Genomic DNA, 21,451 nt, shown 5'->3' with positions numbered 1-21,451 from the left:
CAGCAGGGATGTGGTAGCCTCTGATTTAAGCTACAACCTTTACATGACAGTTACTTATATTGTATTTGGCACCGTAAGAATGAACTTCTTCATTCATATTACTCTGTTTCTCTCTGAAAATATCTCTTCTATGTACTGTTAAGAGTAGGCTACATACTGCATCTTATATAAACTACAGACTGTCTTTAAAAGTCCTAAACCTTGTTTGAATCACACAGAAGCTATTCAGTGGAAATCCTGTTTGAATTCAAATAAGTGCAATGAAGCCTGAATTCTGATTCGGGGAAAAACAATCAAAGTGAAAAGCCTATTGTCCATCATCGTCATGATGATGATGATGACAATTATCTACATTTGTGAATGGTCTTACCTCTGGGTTCCACTCCTGGTCCGTACACCTTCACCCCGCTGGTATCCACGGCTGGGTCCACTTGCACACGGGTGGGGAACTTGGGCACGGCGTGGCCCCCATATTTAATGGTGATAGTATACATGCCATGGAACTGTGGGATGTACGTGATAGAATAGGTCCCATCACTGTTGTTCTGAACACGCACCTCCGCCTTCGACCCCGAATCGGAAATAATCTCAATGGTCAGCTCGGCGTCCCCAGCCTTGGCGCAGTCCACTACAAACGACCCTGCCTCGTTGACCTTCCCTCTCTCCAGGCCTGGCCCACAGGCCGTGACCTTACTGGGGTCAAACACGGACTGTACCATGGCCTTGAAGGGGGAGCCGGGGATGTGCTGCTCGGCAAACAGGATGTTGATGGCGTATTCGCCGGGCTCTGTGGGCAGGTAGGAGACAGAGCAGGACCCGTCGCCGTTGTCCTGGCACTCGATCTTGGCCTCGCATGGCCCCTCCACGGTCAGGCCCAGCCCGCCGGTGCCCGCACCCTTGGTGTCAATGGCGAAGGGGGCCGGCTTTCCCACCATGCCCCCCTGGAGGCCTGGGCCATAGGCACGCACCTGAGAGACAGCAGGGGGAGAAACCATTAGATCGCAATGGGTGCTCAATGTTACAAATAAAATGAAGCACGCAATATTAAGCGCTTTAGGAATTTCAGTAATAGAGCCATCAAAAGTGAAGAAGTTACAGGAGTCTCATCTGCCAAATGCTTGAAAGATGACTGCATCTGACCAACATTAAAAATGCATATGTCTATGGCTACAATAACTATTTCAGTTCTTTCTCTGTATGACCGGCGCATTCTAAACCCTCCCAGTAATGCCTTCCGAGAGTGATGGCGCAGTCCAGTGACTGACATATAGCTCTTCCTGTTTGGCGGTGGGGAGGGGGAGGGAGGATGACGTATTGGGGAACATCTGGTGAAGGGGTCAGGTGTGTTATGGTCCAACGCCTCAGTCCCACATGGGACAGCAGTGACCTCACCGCCTGACTCATCTAACTGCGACTAAACGTAAAAACTCACTCACACACATACTATCTCTCGCTGTCTCTTTCACACACACACACACACACACACACACACACACACACACACACACACACACACACACACACACACACACACACACACACACACACACACACACACACACCTCCTGGCGTTGGTTAATGATTGGTACTCTCTGGATGAGTCTTGGACAAAGCAAACAGCCCCCAGGTGATCAGAGTGATGAATATGTTTCATTATGACTGTATTACACTTCTACTGCTCCTGGACCTGTCTGTCTGACTCTGGCGGACCAGGGGACCAGGGGAGAGTCAGGGGGGAAATAGTACAGTATGGAGAAACTGTTCCAAGGGAAGACGTTACTATACTAAAGACTAACTGGGAAAGAGGATGGATGGGACAAGAACACAGGGATAGAGAGGGAGACGGGGAGTGGGGCAAAGAGAGAGAACGGGAGATGGAAAATAGGGACAGAGAGAGGGGGGAGATACTCACTACTAAGATGGGACACACTGGGTTTTGAGTTAGACCCTCACAGACTGTTGTTAAATGGAAACTGAATGCAATGATGTGTGTCATCCGACAGGAAGCCTCCTTAAGTCATGTACTAATGGAAGTTCCTCCCTATAGCTCTCCACGGGACCACCAGGACAGCGACCCTACAGGCCCTAAAGAGACTGATACAGTACATGCAGACTGGACCAAGGCCAGGTCTTCCTTACCTTCTAACCCCATGCAGACCAGACCCATCGCTTTATAGAGCAGCACACAGAGTTGTGAAATGTCTGAACATTCCTTCCAGCAGAGCTCAAAGTGTAAAACACACTAGCTTTATCCACTCAATCTTTTGGTGATGTAATCTCAGCTGCACTATATATTCTACAGTGCTTACTGTACAGTACACAGGTTGTATGTGTGTGTGTGTGTGTGTGTGTGTGTGTGTGTGTGTGTGTGTGTGTGTGTGTGTGTGTGTGTGTGTGTGTGTGTGTGTGTGTGTTCATCTCAGGTGTATCCTACCTTTGAGGGGTCAGGGGGCATCACCCCCTCCACAGTGAAGGGGCTCCCAGGCACAGGGTTCCCATCATAGCTGATGTCCACTTTGTAGGGGCCCTCCTCAGGGGGAATGTACTTCACAGTGTGCACTTCGTTGGCCGTGTCAGACTCCAGCTTGCAGGGGATTGGCCGACGAGAGGGCGAGGTGATCTTCACATCCATCTTGCCCTGACCACCGACGCCGTGCGTGCTCACTGTGAACTCCTGATCCTTCCCAACGTCGACCTCTGTAGGTCACACACACACACACACACACACACACACACACACACGGTATCAGGCCGGGCTATAGCATAGATTCCTGTTTGGCACCAAAGTGAAAACAATAGATTTTAATTTAACAGACTGAAATAATTAGATACCTAAGGGATCATAATTATTTTCTATATGACTATGGAGCCAAGCCATCATACAAAACAAATACTATACTGTCCTTGGTGCATCGGCCAAATTATTCCTTGGCAGTATTGAATATCACGAGGGAGGGCCAGATGATTTTATATAACCTCTTAAAGGAAGTTAGAAGAAGGCCAACGTATTGCCTGTGGCTGTGTGTTCTGGGGAAGACAAATGTGTTGGATGACATGAGGTCAAACTCTTCCAGGTGATGAACAGTAGTTTACTTCCTGGTCAGTTTCTTAGTAAAATGAGAGTATGTGTGGGGTACTCACTGTTGTTCAACCCCTGAACTTTGACCTTGTTGAGGTCAAGGGGCGGCGCCACAGTGATGTTGAAGGGGCTCTTGGGAATGGGGTCACCGCCGTGGCAGATTGAGATAGACATGTTACTCTGAGAGATGGAGAGGGGGGGGGGGGGGGGGGGGGGGGGGGGGGGGGGGGGGGGGGGGGGGGGACAGAGAGGTGGAGAGAGGGAGAATGGGGGAAAAGAGAGAGAGAGAGAGAGAGAGGTAGATATGGTGGGGAAAGAGGGAGGGAGGGAGGGAGATTGAGATATGGTGGGGAAAGAGGGAGGGAGAGAGAGGATATGGAAGACGGTCAGAGACAGAAAAAGATGAATGTGGTTGTTATAGTATGACATATGGACATACTGAACATACACTACCGTTCAAAAGTTTGGGGTCACTTAGAAATGTCCTTGTTTTTGAAAGAAAAACACATTTTTTTGTCCATTAAAATAACATCAAATTGATCAGAAATACAGTGTATAGATTGTTAACATTGTAAATGACTATAGTAGCCAGGTTATTTTAAAAAAGCAATAAAACTGGCCTTCTTTAGACTAGTTGAGTATTTTTTTAAATTTTATTTCACCTTTATTTAACCAGGTAGGCTAGTTGAGAACACCTTTATTTAACCAGGTAGGCTAGTTGAGAACACCTTTATTTAACCAGGTAGGCTAGTTGAGAACACCTTTATTTAACCAGGTAGGCTAGTTGAGAACACCTTTATTTAACCAGGTAGGCCAGTTGAGAACAAGTTCTCATTTACAACTGCGACCTGGCCAAGATAAAGCATAGCAGTGTGAACAGACAACACAGAGTTACACATGGAGTAAACAATACCAAGCCAATAACACAATAAACAAATCAATGACACAGTAGAAAAAATAAAGTCTATATAAGGCATGAGGAGGTAGGCAATAAATAGGCCATAGGAGCGAATAATTACAATTTAGCAGATTAACACTGGAGTGATAAATTATCAGATGGTCATGTGCAGGTAGAGATACTGGTGTGCAAAAGAGCAGAAAGGTAAATAAAATAAAAACAGTATGGGGATGAGGTAGGTAGATTGGGTGGGCTATTTACAGATGGACTATGTACAGCTGCAGCGATCGGTTAGCTGCTCAGATAGTTGATGTTTAAAGTTGGTGAGGGAAATAAAAGTCTCCAACTGCAGCGATTTTTGCAATTCGTTCCAGTCACAGGCAGCAGAGAACTGGAAGGAAAGGCGGGCAAATTAGGTGTTGGCTTTGGGGATGATCAGTGAGATATACCTGCTGGAACGTGTGCTACGGGTGGGTGTTGTTATCGTGACCAGTGAACTGAGATAAGGCGGAGCTTTACCTGGCATAGACTTAGATGTATATGAGTACCTGGAGCATCAGCATTTGTGGGTTCGATTACAGGCTCCAAATGGCCAGAAACAAATAACTTTCTTCTGAAACTCAGCCTTCATTTCTCAGAACAAGAATAGACTGATAACAGAGGCCCATTATCAGCAACCATGTGTTCCAATGGCACGTTGTGTTAGCTAATCCAAGTGTGTCATTTTATAAGGCTAATTGATCATTAGAAAACCTTTTCTTTCAAAAACAAGGACATTTGTAAGTGACCCCAAAATCTTGAATGATAGTATATGTATATAGACTTCTGCAGCCTAAACATTTCAATCACCCTCTTACCAAGGCCTTCCTCCCCATTTTAACCCAAAAAACACATCATCCAAAAAGAGGAGCCATGAAATAACTCATACTTCAAACAATACAGATTTTAACGAGATTTTGAGGAATCTTGGCCTTATGTGCACTCATACCTGTTGCACTGCAGTGTAGCGCACGGTGTAGGAGTAGTCATGGTTGTCAATGATCTCAAAGTCTCGGACAGCGTCCCCTTTGGCTGCTCCGGTGAAGTGCACTTCAGGCTTGGCCTTGCCCGCTCCCTTGGTGTAGATGGTGAAGTGGGTGGGCTTACCTACCTCCACACCTAGACGTTGTCACACAGAGAGACATTCATGATCAATACAACTGATCCAGTTGTATTAACAGTCATTAGCATAGAATTAAATAAAACACCAGAATTGGACATTGATGTCCATTGTTTTGTCACTCTATAGTCATTATAGCATCATAGTTTACATTATTGTATGTGATTTTGATCTATTGGTCATGTCGGCGGCTTGTTATCATGATTACTAGAAGTCTCACCTGTCTTGTTGAGTCCGGGTCCCTCCGCCCTCACCTTGTTAGCGTCATGAGAGGGGTCCACCTTGATTCTGAAAGGGCTGATGGGTATTTCCTGTGGCAAGGGTCAAAGTGGGGTCATTGTTATTGTCTGGTTTCATAATAATTAAGCTAAAAATTCAAAATGGTGGTGTAGTTTCTCTTTCTCTCACGTGGTCAGCGAACAGCACCATGATGGTGTAGCGTCCGGGGCCGGGGGGCATGTACTTCACTGTGAACGTGTCGTTGTCGTTCTTGATGATGTCAAAGTCGATGTCAGCCTCTGCCGGACCAACCACGCCGGGAGCACACTTGATGCCAATACTGACATCCCCTGAGGAATGGGAATGGGAGTGAAGGGGTCCAGGATTAGGGAATTTAGAAACGGGGTAAGAATTGGAGTGGAAAAAACAAGTAAGATTGTTTAACATTGAGAAAGCAGATGGCAAGAAAATACTCATCAGTGCTAGAACTCACTCAACAACACCCATTCAGGTTGCAAACTGTCAGCTACAATGTTGAGTAGTGAAGACCCTTCTATGTGTTGTATTTCTCTGTTGCATCTAACCTTGTCCTGCCTCGCTGCAGTCCACAGTGAAGTAGGTGGGCTCGTTGGCCTTCAGACCTGACTTCTCCACACCTGGACCGTACACCTTCACATTATCTGGGTGGCTGCCCTCTCCGATGGTCACCTGACACACACACACACGCACATGCGCGCGCGCGCACACACACACACACACACACACACACACACACACAGCAATGAACATACATTACTAGTACCAGAACATTTTAAAAAGCTGTATACTATCTTTGCAAATGCACTCTAGAGTCTGAATATGCTATAGAACGCTGTAAGTGATGTATGTATGTACTGTATGTGTATCTACCACAGGGCTCTTCAACCCTGTTCCTGGAGAGCTACCATCCTGTAGGATTTCACTCCAACCCTAATCTAGCGCACCTGATTATAATAATTAGCTGGTTGATAAGCTGAATCAGGTTAGTTACCACTGGGGTTGGAATGAAAATCTACAAGAGGGTATCTCTCCAGGAACAGGGTTGGAAAGCCCTGACCTAACAGGTATTTGTCTACAGTCTGTCAAATGGGTGGTCAGCCTTACCCTGAAGGGACTGTTGGGGACGTTGACCTCTCCCCAGGTGATAATGATGGTGTGTTTGATGGGCTTGGTGGGAATGTAGACACAGAGGAAGGTGCTGTCTCCGTTCTCTGTGATCTGGATGTCTATGGGGAAGCCCTCTGCATCCTGGGCGTATATCTTCAGCTGGCCCCTGCCGGCTCTACTTGTATCAATGGTGAACTCTGCTGGTTTGTTGACAATGCAGCCAATCGGTTCCAGACCTGGGCCATAGCTCTTCACCTGCAAGGAGAGGGCATTCATAATGCTGTTATGAAATCTTTACGTAGCCTTTATGTCATTATTACATCCCTATTACAGTATGTTACCATTCTCTTACTGTTACGTCACTTTAATATTCTCGTTCTGCAGGCTGGCAAGCTGGTATGGTAAATATGAAGGGGTGGGGTCTAACCTTCTCAGGGAACACGTCATTGGCTGTGAGGAGGATGTGGGCCATAAAGGGGCTGTCCTTGATGTCCTCGTCGTCACAGATGACGTGAACAGCGTAGTCACCAGGCTCCGTGGGCCAGTAACGTACATCACATGACCCGTCGCCCTTATCATCACACTCTATCTTAGCCTGCGACGGGCCCTCGATGGAGAAACCTGGGGATGAACAGGGACAGGGAGAGAGATATAGGTACACATTATATAGAGGTGGGTAGAGATATAAGCTCACACACACACAGAAACGCACACAGACACCGATACACTGGCAGCAAAGAGACAAACAGCCATAGATGGCAACAGACTAAGAGATATCGGCAGGTTGGTTTTGTTGTTGCTTCTGATGGAGGTAGAAGAGAAATAAGAGTAAGTTCATCCTAATTCATCTAATAACTGTGACGAGGTGAATCGTCAGGGGTCATGACCTTTTCCCACAGCTGGCAGGTCAGACTGATCATGTGTGTGTGTGTGTGTGTGTGTGTGTGTGTGTGTGTGTGTGTGTGTGTGTGTGTGTGTGTGTGTGTGTGTGTGTGTGTGTGTGTGTGTGTGTGTGTGTGTGTGTGTGTGTGTGTGTGTGTGTGTGTGTGTGTGTGTGTGTGTGAGTGAGTGCGCGTGCGTGCGTGCGTTCGTGTGAGAAATGGAATCTGTGTAAGTTGCCTGACAGTCATGTCAGAATTTCAGTGGAAAAGAGTCCATCCCCTCTGGCCAATATAATAATGAGACAGCATTCTGCAGCGTTATCCTGGGTCTTTCTCTTCTAACAGCCATCTGTCAGACTTACCCAGAGTTCCCACCTCTGTGCCGATGGCCTCCACCACAAAGTCAGCTGACTTCCCCACCATGCCTGTCTCCAGGCCCGGCCCCCACGCCCTCACCTTCTGGGGCCCCACGTCCTCACTCACCACCACCTCGAACGGGCTGCAGGGAATACACACACGCACACATACATGTTAATGCAGACATAGACATACATAGACACACATACTGTACAGTCAGGGGTGGTCTAGTCAGCCCCATTGACTGTAATGTCAGTCAAATTTACATAATTGATGTTGGACAGTGATATTTCCTGTTCCACCCCCCCTCCCCCAGCCATTAACCTCCAAGGAATGCAGGAATGTAAGCTTAATAACATGACTCATTACAGGTCATTTTGGCTCCTTTAAGTTATTTCAACAATTGGAAATCCCTTAAGGGTTCAGCCCACTGCCTTTATAGCTTTCATGTGGTTGTGTCCACAGCAGAATAGGGGGGCGGATAGGGTTTCACCTGCGTGGGATGGTCTGTCCGCCCCAGGTGATGGTGATGGTATATTTGCCAGTCATGATGGGGTAGTAGTCACACTCATACACCCCTTCTCCCGCATCACGCACCTTCACAGGCTCCTCTAGTCCCTCTGAGGGAGTCACAAACAGGTCACACACACAGCAGCTCAGAGGTCAACGGCTAGTCACACAACTAGACCATTGTAAACCATTACATTTCACGAAGAGTATTTATGCCCTTATGAAACCAATAAATGAATGTGGTGACAAGTCATAAACAACATGAAAGATTACACTCATATCCACACACTCACTTGGCCCCTTGACGGTGACCTTGAGCTCTCCGCTGCCGGCACCCTTGGTGTAGACCTTGAAGTCGGCCACCTCTTTCACCCTCACCCCCTTAGGCTGGAGACCTCTCCCTGAGGCCCGGCACACGTTGGGGTTGCTGGCTGTGGGACCACCGAGGGGGTAACTCGGTTAGACAAGAAGATAACAAGATACACACTCATACACACACAGGCTGCGGCAGAGGTTGGCTGTTAGTTAGTCGGTTGAATGGTGGTGCATGAAGCACAGTCTGCATGGGCTACAGTCTGCATGGGCTACAGTCTGCATGGGCTACAGTCTGCATGACGCACAGTCTGCATGGGCTACAGTCTGCATGGGCTACAGTCTGCATGGGCTACAGTCTGCATGAAGCACAGTCTGCATGGGCTACAGTCTGCATGGGCTACAGTCTGCATGGGCTACAGTCTGCATGGGCTACAGTCTGCATGTGCTACAGTCTGCATGGGCTACAGTCTGCATGGGCTACAGTCTGCATGAAGCACAGTCTGCATGGGCTACAGTCTGCATGAAGCACAGTCTGCATGAAGCACAGTCTGCATGGGCTACAGTCTGCATGGGCTACAGTCTGCATGGGCTACAGTCTGCATGGGCTACAGTCTGCATGGGCTACAGTCTGCATGGGCTACAGTCTGCATGGGCTACAGTCTGCATGGGCTACAGTCTGCATGGGCTACAGTCTGCATGGGCTACAGTCTGCATGGGCTACCAGGGAAGAAGCAACAGGAGAGATGGACATTGAACAGAAGTTATAAACCTGCAGAACAGCTAGACAGAGAACAAAGACGGGTTACTGTAAAACACTGGGCTTGAATGGATAAGATTGGCAGAATGAAAACAAAAAGACACGTTGAAAGGTTTCTGGAATAATCTCTATGAGCTTGAATACAATGACATTACACTCTAGTTAGATGGCAAAACATTCCAAAGAAATATAGCTAGCATAACTATGCTAACATCTTGACTTATGACTCTGCAGGCTTTCAATTAGCTAATTACCAGTGCTGTAATAGGACTGTAAAAATGCCTCGGCCACAGAAAACATTACAGCATTTTTATCAAATTAGGAAGAAATAACCAGCTAACTCTCCCAATTCATCATCATTTTAGACCGCTAAATTCAATAAATGACCAAAAGAAAAACAAGGAAAATAAAATAACTGAATAAAAACTCAAATAGATTTATGGAAAACTTCTTTATAGAGAGGCTGTTATTAGAATGGGTTAAGAAGACAAACAATGTTATTGTTCTGTTATATTATGAAAAAGCTTTGGAAAAATGACAGGTAAAAGTGAAGCTAAAAATGGAGGAGCATTTGCATGCTCAGTGTTAGTCAGAAAATATTAAATTGTAAATGGCTGACAACACAGAGCGTTTTCTTTGGTCTGGGGGGATGAAGATGAGGATGATGAGCAGACAGTGTAATGAGGTATGTAAGACCCACACACGTCTGGACGGTCACGCTGACTTTCGCTCTCGTCAAATGAAACAAAGGTCAAAGGTTAAAACAATCGATTTCCGTTTGACTTGAACAAGATTGTTTGTTTCTGGGTTAATTGGGAATCTATCATTAAAAAAACGGTGTTATGGTACACTAGGGTGCTGTTGTTTTGTTAAAATCCATTTTTGTTAATTCGTGGGTGTTGTTACTCGTTAGTTCTGTTCTAAAGTCAATTTAACGTCACACATGGAAGAAATCAAATCACATGTGTTACAGGATATTAAGCCAAAGTAAGCTACAAACTGGATAAAATGAACGTGTGTGTGATTATTTATTATTTTTTGATATGCAGTAGTCAAATATTATTGCAATAAGACAATGTTGGAAGACCAATTGTAATGTACTTCTATTTTTGAAGCAGGTGATGTACTGTAAGTGTGTGACCTCTGTGTTTCGAAGACCTGCCGAGCGTCTGTAAAGGTGACCGTCCAAAACCAGCCAATCACATGAATGGATAATGCTGCCACTGTTGTTAAAATGAGGAGGAACTGCATTTCTTTCTCCCATTCACTCTCTTCATTTTCTTTCATTCTTGCATTCTCTCTCTCTCTCTCTCTCTCTCTCTCTGTCTCTCTCTCTCTCTCTCTAATCCATTCAATTCTTCTTTCAGTTACACACTCATTCCCTCTCATTCTCGCTCTTTGGAAGCTGCCTGGGATGAAGGGGGGGGGTTGAAGCCACAGAGGGCTAAGCGCCAGCACATGCCATCAAGCTGGGGACCCCCTGGTGCGGTGCGTCAAAAGGGTTGGTGGTATAGTTTTGAGTTTAGAGGGGACAAGGCTAGCGCAGGCAAGCTCCAGTCTCTCCTCCACGGGCAGGCCTGTACTAACTTGGTCGCCTGGGTTTGGGCGGTGTTGGGGGGGGCACTCTCTTGGCCTTGTCTGTGGGTGGGGTGCGTATGGACTGGGGCACTATCTGCACCGGAGAGCCGGGGGGCAGGGAGCTCGGTGGAGCTGCATGGAGGAACAACAACGACATGACACACACGCAGGAACAGGACAGGATCACTCTGGAGAACAACCAGAATCCACAGCTTAGAACCCTGCCTCTCTGACACTCAGAACCCATCCAGAGTCCTCCCACAAACCAAGAGTTCACCAACCCTAACTCAACAATTTTCAGAAGAACCCAAAATACCATGCCGGTGGCCTGTCTGTTATGGCAGGATGTCACTGTCTGTTATGGAGATCAAATGTCTAGTAGTGAGGTCAGTCTAGACATTAATACTCAATATTACTCAGATTAGAACAAGAGGGAGGGAGTCACATAGTGGATGTAAAAAGTCAGTACAATCAACTAAATCTGTGTGTGTGTGTGTGTGTGTGTGTGTGTGTGTGTGTGTGTGTGTGTGTGTGTGTGTGTGTGTGTGTGTGTGTGTGTGTGTGTGTGTGTGTGTGTGTGTGTGTGTGTGTGTGTGTGTGCGCGCACATGCATGTGTGTGTGTGTTACCCTCTGAGATGTGGACGGTGAAAGGGCTTCTGGGTATCTGCTGCCCAGCAAACGTCACATAGATAACATGAGACCCCTCCAGGATAGGGCAATAGGTGCAACGGAAAATACTGTCCCCCTTGTTTTCCAGAATGATCTCCACGGTGTCTCTTCTGCCCTGGGAGTCCACGATGATTACACCCACGTCTCCAGCACCGGCACCTGGGGACAAAAAGAGATGAACTAACACCTTCTACTGTGTGTTCAGGGGACAGAAAAATACGTAACACTGGGGGCCATTAGAGAGAACAAATACATACATGTACTTTGTCATCATGATTGAAGGAATAAATATCAGCTAATATTGCAAAGCTAATGATCATTCTAAAATATCCTTATATTTACTTACGACCCTATTGACGAAACTAGGGGATTTCAATAGGAAAGGTAGATAGATGATCTACTTCCATACCATGAACATGGTCCTCCCCAGATGTGTATGTGTGTGTTACCTGCTGTGTAGATGTCGAAGTAGGTAGGCTTGTTAGCCACGTTGCCTACAGGCTCCAGTCCTGGTCCTCTGGCCTGCACCTTGTTGGGGTCTCCCATGGCTTTGGACACACTCACCACGAAGGGACTCCTGTCTATGTCCTGCCCAGCGAAAAGCACCTTCACCTGGGGAGAGGAACATGGATAGACCCCTGTTAGACAGCTGGAGGAAATCCTATACTACTGACGTTTATAAACTGAGATTTAAAATATTTTCCAGTATGTATACAGTGCCTTGCGAAAGTATTCGGCCCCCTTGAACTTTGCGACCTTTTGCCACATTTCAGGCTTCAAACATAAAGATATAAAACTGTATTTTTTTGAGAAGAATCAACAACAAGTGGCACACAATCATGAAGTGGAACGACATTTATTGGATATTTCAAATTTGTTTAACAAATCAAAAACTGAAGAATTGGGCGTGCAAAATTATTCAGCCCCTTTACTTTCAGTGCAGCAAACTCTCTCCAGAAGTTCAGTGAGGATCTCTGAATGATCCAATGTTGACCTAAATGACTAATGATGATAAATACAATCCACCTGTGTGTAATCAAGTCTCCGTATAAATGCACCTGCACTGTGATAGTCTCAGAGGTCCGTTAAAAGCGCAGAGAGCATCATGAAGAACAAGGAACACACCAGGCAGGTGCGAGATACTGTTGTGAAGAAGTTTAAAGCCGGATTTGGATACAAAAAGATTTCCCAAGCTTTAAACATCCCAAGGAGCACTGTGCAAGCGATAATATTGAAATGGAAGGAGTATCAGACCACTGCAAATCTACCAAGACCTGGCCGTCCCTCTAAACTTTCAGCTCATACAAGGAGAAGACTGATCAGAGATGCAGCCAAGAAGCCCATGATCACTCTGGATGAACTGCAGAGATCTACAGCTGAGGTGGGAGACTCTGTCCATAGGACAACAATCAGTCGTATATTGCACAAATCTGGCCTTTATGGAAGAGTGGCAAGAAGAAAGCCATTTCTTAAAGATATCCATAAAAAGTGTTGTTTAAAGTTTGCCACAAGCCACCTGGGAGACACACCAAACATGTGGAAGAAGGTGCTCTGGTCAGATGAAACCAAAATTGAACTTTTTGGCAACAATGCAAGACGTTATGTTTGGCGTAAAAGCAACACAGCTGAACACACCATCCCCACTGTCAAACATGGTGGTGGCAGCATCATGGTTTGGGCCTGCTTTTCTTCAGCAGGGATGGTTAAAATTGATGGGAAGATGGATGGAGCCAAATACAGGACCATTCTGGAAGAAAACCTGATGGAGTCTGCAAAAGACCTGAGACTGGGACGGAGATTTGTCTTCCAACAAGACAATGATCCAAAACATAAAGCAAAATCTACAATGGAATGGTTCAAAAATAAACATATCCAGGTGTTAGAATGGCCAAGTCAAAGTCCAGACCTGAATCCAATCGAGAATCTGTGGAAAGAACTGAAAACTGCTGTTCACAAATGCTCTCCATCCAACCTCACTGAGCTCGAGCTGTTTTGCAAGCAGGAATGGGAAAAATGTTCAGTCTCTCGATGTGCAAAACTGATAGAGATATACCCCAAGCGACTTACAGCTGTAATCGCAGCAAAAGGTGGCGCTACAAAGTATTAACTTAAGGGGGCTGAATAATTTTGCACGCCCAATTCTTCAGTTTTTGATTTGTTAAAAAAGTTTGAAATATCCAATAAATGTCGTTCCACTTCATGATTGTGTCCCACTTGTTGTTGATTCTTCACAAAAAAATACAGTTTTATATCTTTATGTTTGAAGCCTGAAATGTGGCAAAAGGTCGCAAAGTTCAAGGGGGCCGAATACTTTCGCAAGGCACTGTATATATACGGGTACTGTAAGTATGTTACCTTGTGAAGGCCCTCCACTTTGGGCAGGTAGATGACAGAGTACGTCCTGTTCTTGTCATTGTTGGGGATCACTCTGGCCTGGAACAGAAAGAGAGGGCCGGAACCGGAGAAAGATAGAAACTGAATGTGAAGAACTGTGTGGTCAAATGAACAGCATCTTCAGGATGGAGGAGTAAGGGATTGAGGAGTTAAGGGTTAATGTGAGTGAGAGTGCCCCACCTCCTCTGTGTGTCCCTCTGGGTCCTCCACATAGACCAGCACCTCCCCTAGCCCCGCCTCCACTGTCTCCACGATGAACTCAGCCGGCTTCAGCACCATGTTACCTCTGGGCGCAATACCTGACGGGGAAAAGGATGGAGACAGTAAGCAGGGGTACAGAACTAGATGTGAGAGCCCTCTGTCACTTATTCTGTGCTGACAGGTGTAAGCAGTATAAAACTTCCTTTTCAACAATAATTCTTGCACCTAATATACAGAATAAACCAGAAGGCCTTTGGGCTATTGAGACTTTAGAAGATGCAGATTGTTAAGGAAGTCTGTTTTTTACCTACATTTAATTTGTTTTGTTATTTTTTTTGTTGGGGCGGTGCATTCTCTGTTTCAAATTCTATGTTTATGAAACATATAGGCTGTCACTCAAAAGAAGAAAAATACATACAGCGTTTAAGTAAGTAATAATACATTCAGTACAAACAGGATGAGAAAAGAAAAACAAGTGGGCCTCCACCCCCAACCTCCCATCCCATTCCTCCAACCCCACCCAGCCAACATGCCTCCATCCAACCCCGGGTCCTTAGTGTACAAGAGAAAGAAGAGCACTATGTTTTCTGTCAATATACCTGGTAAAATAATGGTTAATTAACAACTGGATGGGGGGCCCTATCAAATCTGTGATTTTTCTCCAGATTGTTTTCTCAGTTTTATTTTTCCTTGTTTTAGATAGTTTTTCACTCTCAAAATTACAATTGTTCATAGAGAAACAACTAAATTGGATGTTCTGAGTCCATATATATGGTTAAATTACGTTAGAAGATCGTTTTTTTTTGGAGGTCTGCAAGAAAACTAAAAGTGAGTGTAATTCCCCTTTAATTGTGCATCTGGCTCTTTAATTGTGCATTTAGCGAGTGAGGAATGTGCCAGTCTAGCTATGGTTCTGTACCGCTGCTGCTCATTTCATGGCAGAGTTATAGTTATTACTGTTTTTGTATTCTTTAGAGGGTGGATCAGCTTTAATATTGCAAATAGATTGTGGCTTGTATCATTGTAATTGTCTGCATCATTTACAATCCCCCATATATTATTTTAAATAATATATACAGTGTCTTACAAAAGTATTCACCCCCTTGGCCTTTTTCCTATTTTTTTGCATTACAACCTGTTATTTAAATTGATTTTTATGTGGATTTCGTGTAATGGACATACACAACATAGTCCAAATTGGTGAAGTGAAATGAAAAAAATGACTTGTTTCAAAAAATTTGAAGAAATAAACAACGGAAAAGTGGAGCGTGCATATGTATTCACCCCCTTTGCTATGAAGCCCCTAAATAAGATCTGGTGCAACCAATTACCTTCAGAAGTGATATAATTAGATAAATAAAGTGCAATCTAAGTGTCACATGATCTGTCACATGATCTCAGTATATATACACCTGTTCTGAAAGGCCCCAGAGTCTGCAACACCACTAAGCAAGGGGCACCACCAAGCAAGACCAAGGAGCTCTCCAAACAGGTCAGGGACAAAGTTGTGGAGAAGTACTGAGTACGGTTTATGCTGCAGTAGTTTATGTGTCGGGGGGCTTGGGTCAGTTTGTTATATCTGGAGTACTTCTCCTGTCTTATCCGGTGTCCTGTGTGAATTTAAGTATGCTCTCTCTAATTCTCTCTTTCTCTCTTTCTCTCGGAGGACTTGAGCCCTAGGACCATGCCTCAGGACTACCTGGCATGATGACTCCTTGCTGTCCCCAGTCCACCTGGCCGTGCTGCTGCTCCAGTTTCAACTGTTCTGCCTGAGGCTATGGAATCCTGACCTGTTCACCGGACGTGCTACCTGTCCCAGACTTGCTGTTTTCAACTCTCTAGAGACAGCAGGAGTGGTAGAGATACTCTTAATGATCGGCTATGAAAAGCCAACTGACATTTACTCCTGAGGTGCTGACTTGCTGCACCCTCGACAACTACTGTGATTATTATTATTTGACCATGCTGGTCATTTATGAACATTTGAACATCTTGGCCATGTTCTGTTATAATCTCCACCTGGCCACCCCTCATAGCCTGGTTCCTCTCTAGGATTCTTCCTAGGTTTTGGCCTTTCTAGGGAGTCTTTCCTAGCCACCGTGCTTCTACACCTGCATTGCTTGTTGTTTGGGGTTTCAGGCTGGGTTTCTGTACAGCACTTTGAGATATCAGCGGATGTACAAAGGGCTATATAAATACATTTGATTTGATTTGGTTGGAATATAAAAAAATATCAGAAACTTTGAACATCCCACAGAGCACCATTAAATCATTTTTTTTTCAAATGGAAAGAATATGGCACCACAACAAACCTGTCAAGAGAGGGCCTCCCACAAAGCCCACAGACCAGGCAAGGAGGGCATTAATCAGAGAGGCAACAAAGAGACCTGAAGGAGCTGCAAAGCTCCACAGCGGAGATTGGAGTATCTGTCCATAGGACCACTTTAAGCCGTACACTCCACAGAGCTGGGCTTTACAGAAGACTGGCCAGAAAAAAAGCCATTGCTTATTAAAGAAAAAAATAAGCAAACACATTTGGTGTACGCCAAAAGGCATGTGGGAGACTCTCCAAACACATGGAACAAGGTACTCTTGTCAGATGAGACTAACATTGAGCTTTTTGGCCAAAAAGGAAAATGCTATGTCTGGCTCAAACCCAACACCTCTCATCACCCCCCGAGATTACCAAACCCACAGTGAAGCATGGTGGTGGCAGCATCATGCTGTGGGGATGTTTTTCCTCAGCAGGGACAGGGAAACTGGTCAGAATTGAAGGGATGGATGGTGTTAAATACAGGGAAATTCTTGAGGGAAACCTGTTTCAGTCTTCCAGAGATTTGAGGCTGGGACGAAGGTTCACCTTCCAGCAGGACAATGACCCTAATTATACTGCTAAAGCATCACTTGAGTGGTTTAAGGGGAAACATTTACATATCTTGGAATGGCCTAGTCAAAGCCCAGACCTCAATCCAATTGAGAATCTGTGGTATGACTTAAAAATTGCTGTACACCAGCGGAACCCATCCAACATGAAGGAGCTGGAGCAGTTGTGCCTTGAAGAATGGGCAAAAAATCCCAGTGGCTAGATGTGCCAAGCTTATAGAGACATACCCCAAGAGACTTGCAGGTGTAATTGCTGCAAAAGGTGTCTCTACAAAGTATTGACTTTGGGGGGATGAATAGTTATGCACGCTCAAGTTTTCAGTTTTTTTGGTCTTATTTCTTGTCTGTTTCACAATAAAAAATATTTTGCATCTTCAAAGTAGTAGGCATGTTGTGTAAATCAAATGATACAACCTCTCCAAAAATCTATTTTAATTCCAGGTTGTAAGGCAACAAAATAGGAAAAATGCCAAGGGGGGGAATACTTTCGCAAGCCAATGTAATTGAAATCATTTTCATGGAAAAGTTTTCAAATAACAAATAATAGATACAAATGATATACTTACTCATGATATACTTCTGCCAGGTAAGCATACTTTGTAATTAACATTTAATTGAGAAGGTTTTGGGGAAAGTATTTCTGTCAACCCACAAGACGGTTACCACATCAACTGGCTACACACGAAGAGATAGACACAAACGTGTGCACCACACACAGACAGACAGGTGAAATATTGCTGGAAATTAATTGGCAGATAGTGTTAGGTTTGGCTTTTTAAGACAATAGTGGCTAACCAGTGGTGGGATAATGTCAATGTTGAGCAATGTTGTTCATTGACTAGCACCATTCATTCTTGCTGTCAATAACAACTGTATCCACTTGCGATTAGGAGAGAGTGAGGTGATTACCATCTAAGAGCCAACATCTTTTTTTGCGGCAGTGCTGCCTGCCAGCAGTAATCATCTCTGATTGATTGAGAGATTCAAGGAGCTATCATCGTGAAGTAACATAATAGATGCAAAGCATTGAATATTTACATTCATGCACTTCTAAGTTCATTTTGTAACTTTGCCCAGAAACATTTAACTGCAGATCACTCCCACATCATATGGAGGAATGTGTCTACCTGATTTAGGGGACACAGTGAACAGTTGGGAGCCCAGATTAGTTTATTTATAGATAAAGAAGTCTTTGAAGGAAGGAAGGCATTACATTCCCAGTCTCTCTCTCTCACCTGGTCCATAGGCCTTGGCCTTCTTGGGGTGCAGAGTCTTGGAGCGCAGCGGGGCACCAGGCTTCAGCTTGGACTTGGGAAACTGGGACAGGTAGGTCATCACCGAGTGCTCGTCCACATTGGGATCCACTATTTCCTCAGGGGCTATCACCTACAGAGAGGGAGAAGACAATAGACAGTGCACAGGGTCAAAGGTTATCATCACTTCCTGTTTCTCTATGGATATACTCACAAGATATAAGATACATGTCTCTAACATTGTGAGTCGTTGTCCACAAAGCGGCACGGCGTCGTGTCTAGCTCCTGCCTATCCTTTCCTTGAATTGGTGGATACATCTTATTATTGAAATCCTTTTTTGAATATTAGACGAGGGTTGTTGACTTCAACCGCCTGTATTCAATGGAGAAAGAAGCTATGCTTCTAGCCGCATTCCATGAATATGCATAGCAATCTCGAGACAACTCCGATATCAAGTGTTGTTTCTCAAAGTTGAAGTAATGTCATGTTTCCTACTTATATTAGTACACTCGAAACAACTTAAGAATTACAAAACTGCTATTTGATCAGACAAACCTAATGTAGCAAATAATCCATAAATGTATTTGTTGACCAAATTTTACACTCTCTCATTGACCTCCATACAAAAACTCCTTGATTGGTGGGCGAAACAACAACAAAACGCCTCCTGCTGGAGGGAGACAGATTTTCCACCGAGTTGGGCCTCTCTCTTCCTCTTCCTCTCCATACACAATCAACGCCTGATTTAATAAGAAGAGGGGACAGGAAGAGGCGCAGCACACACAGGAGTCAAAGGTTATCACTTCCTGTTTCTCCTAACATACAATCAGAGCATGATTTAATAACGTTTTAATAAATATTGTATTAAGAACTACTAATCCGAGGATAAAGAACTTACTTCAAATGAATTCAAAGAAAGACATGAAATAGACATAGAGCCTGTAAAGTTGATGTAAAACAACAGGCTGGTGAAAAGACCGAGAAAACCAGGGCAGTGGAATCAAAAGCAGCAACTTTTGATGGAATGAAAGGCTAATTGTATTGTCCAACATCACAATGTGTTTTCCTTATGATCGCAGTGGAAAGAGGGTGGTGGAGAGGGGGAATAGAAAAGTGAGAAATGCCACCAGGAAATCACGTTGGAGTAGTTTAATGTTTTATTGAGAAAGAAAGTTCCCCTACGTGGAGTTAGAGTGAGCTACAGGAGTGAGGTACGAGTAGAGAGAAAGGGGGAAAGGAGAAAAGAGAGAGCAGAGGGAGAGGGGGGAGGAGAAAGCAGAGGGAGAAGGGGAAGGAGAGAGCAGGACAATGAGAGACATAGAACAAGTGAAGATAAGAGATGGAAGTGATATAGAGAAAGAAAGAGGGGGAAGGGGGAGATGTAAGGAAAAATAAAAAAAATATTAGAGAGAGAGAGAGATAGATGAGCTCCTACATTTTTCAGCATGTTCTAAAGCATGTTCTTTAAAAAAAAGATCGATTTAGAGTTAGATAAACTTGGAGTTTTTTGTCAGGAACATATACAGGATGCTACCCTCTACAACATAACCTTCACTCCAAATCAAAACTCAGAAGCTTTAGAAGCTGACTCCCGCTGTTAAGAGGTAATTAAAATACAGTTCCCTGTGTCTAAAGAATGATAAAGCAAGAAAAGATCACAAAATGAACCTCCTTATGGAAAATCAAGAGACACTTTTTGCTGACTATTATAAAAATGGGAATATCAGCAACATCATCTTCCACACAAACCACCCCTTGGCATGGCACAGTGATATATTAACACACTACCCCTCTGTTAAGGGTTATATAAATCTCTTTAAGTGGAACAGTATTGGTACAGGGCAACCCCAAACAGTTTCAGCTGGACTTTCACCTAATCAAAGAATTAGCCCAGCAGGAGAAGCTATCCCTTGAGAAAGGGATAGCCACCCCGAGCGGGTCAGACCAGACCTCTTCATTATATAACCCTACAGACAAGCAAGCCCAAGCAGAAAGTCAACCTCCCAGCACAGAGTACTACTCTCTCATTGAAATGAAGGATACATTTATCCAGCTGGAGGTAAGGCAGGTGGAGCTGGAACAACAGGTGATTACACTCCAGTCAGCACAGACCCAGACAACAGTCCAGAACAACAACACTCAACTAACTAGACCCGGAGAGCTGGAGGTGGAGAGAGACATATCTGCACTCTGGACTGTGGTGAGACAACTTCAACAATATAAAAAGCAAGAGCTGGAGAAGAACAGAGCACTAGTGGAGAGGATCAGACTACTGGAAGAGAGTTTGAGGGGGATGGCGTGTGACAGAGAACAACCCACTAGTGAGGTGGCCACCCCCGCTGAGAAGCCGGCAGAGCAGCCCACCTCATCTCCCGACAAAAGTCTCGATACCACAGCAGAACAGTTCACACCAGACCCTGACCATAGCATCGACATCACAGCAGAACAGACAAATGAAGAATCCCAAGCCCAGTGGATCTCACCCCCCCCTGAGCCCCCCCTGTCAGCCTCCCTGATAGCCCTCCTGACAACACCCCCACATCGACTGAGGATGGTGTGATCATAACAACATACAGGAACACATGTCCTTCTGTTCACCTGACTTAGAATTCCTCACAATCAAATGCTGACCACATTATCTACCAAGGGAATTCTCTTCGATTATAATCACAGCTGCATATATTCCCCCCCAAGCAGACACATCGATGGCCATGAACGAACTTCATTTGACTCTATGTAAACTGGAAACCACATATCCCGAGGCTGCATTCATTGTTGCTGGGGATTTTAACAAGACTAATCTGAAAACAAGACTCCCTAAAATCTATCAGCATATCGATTGTGCAGCTAGGCTGGTAAAACCCTGGATCATTGTTATTCTAACATCCGCAACGCATATAAGGCCCTCCCCCGCCCTCCTTTCGGAAAAGCTGACCACGACTCCATTTTGTTTCTCCCTGCCTATAGACAGAAACTTAAACAGGAAGCTCCGGCGCTCAGGTCTGTTCAACGCTGGTCTGACCAATCTGATTCCACGCTTCAAGATTGCTTCAATCACGTGGACTGGGAAAGGTTCCACATTGCGTCATGCAACAACATTGATGCATACGCTGATTCGGTGAGCGAGTTTATTAGCAAGTGCATCGGTGA

The 21,451-nt window shown here is 44.9% G+C and overlaps 1 protein-coding gene across 10 annotated transcripts in view; it reads right to left on the bottom strand.

The window, feature by feature from the left end:
• LOC110500158 (filamin-C) overlaps window positions 1-21,451 on the bottom strand; it is a 97,800-nt gene that overhangs the window by 24,603 nt on the left and 51,746 nt on the right. For 6 of the 10 annotated variants that reach the window (XM_036957487.1, XM_036957488.1, XM_036957494.1 and 3 more), the window contains exons 4-21: window positions 18,283-18,433; window positions 14,144-14,262; window positions 13,925-14,002; window positions 12,019-12,181; window positions 11,528-11,728; window positions 10,909-11,031; window positions 8,543-8,680; window positions 8,233-8,359; window positions 7,745-7,881; window positions 6,929-7,122; window positions 6,499-6,756; window positions 5,940-6,063; window positions 5,545-5,705; window positions 5,357-5,447; window positions 4,966-5,135; window positions 3,142-3,259; window positions 2,435-2,697; window positions 371-968 (exon numbers count right to left, since the gene is read on the bottom strand). In XM_036957487.1, the coding sequence (XP_036813382.1) occupies window positions 371-968; window positions 2,435-2,697; window positions 3,142-3,259; window positions 4,966-5,135; window positions 5,357-5,447; window positions 5,545-5,705; window positions 5,940-6,063; window positions 6,499-6,756; window positions 6,929-7,122; window positions 7,745-7,881; window positions 8,233-8,359; window positions 8,543-8,680; window positions 10,909-11,031; window positions 11,528-11,728; window positions 12,019-12,181; window positions 13,925-14,002; window positions 14,144-14,262; window positions 18,283-18,433 (3,214 nt within the window). The remainder of the gene's footprint in view (window positions 1-370; window positions 969-2,434; window positions 2,698-3,141; window positions 3,260-4,965; window positions 5,136-5,356; window positions 5,448-5,544; window positions 5,706-5,939; window positions 6,064-6,498; window positions 6,757-6,928; window positions 7,123-7,744; window positions 7,882-8,232; window positions 8,360-8,542; window positions 8,681-10,908; window positions 11,032-11,527; window positions 11,729-12,018; window positions 12,182-13,924; window positions 14,003-14,143; window positions 14,263-18,282; window positions 18,434-21,451) is intronic. The other 4 variants (XM_036957491.1, XM_036957492.1, XM_036957493.1 and 1 more) reach the window with 1 other exon arrangement.

This window comes from Oncorhynchus mykiss, chromosome 21 (genome assembly GCF_013265735.2).
Source record: "Oncorhynchus mykiss isolate Arlee chromosome 21, USDA_OmykA_1.1, whole genome shotgun sequence".
NCBI lineage: Eukaryota > Metazoa > Chordata > Actinopteri > Salmoniformes > Salmonidae > Oncorhynchus > Oncorhynchus mykiss.
The sequence above is the reverse complement of the archived record's forward strand: the minus strand, read 5'-3'. Positions and strand labels throughout refer to the sequence as shown.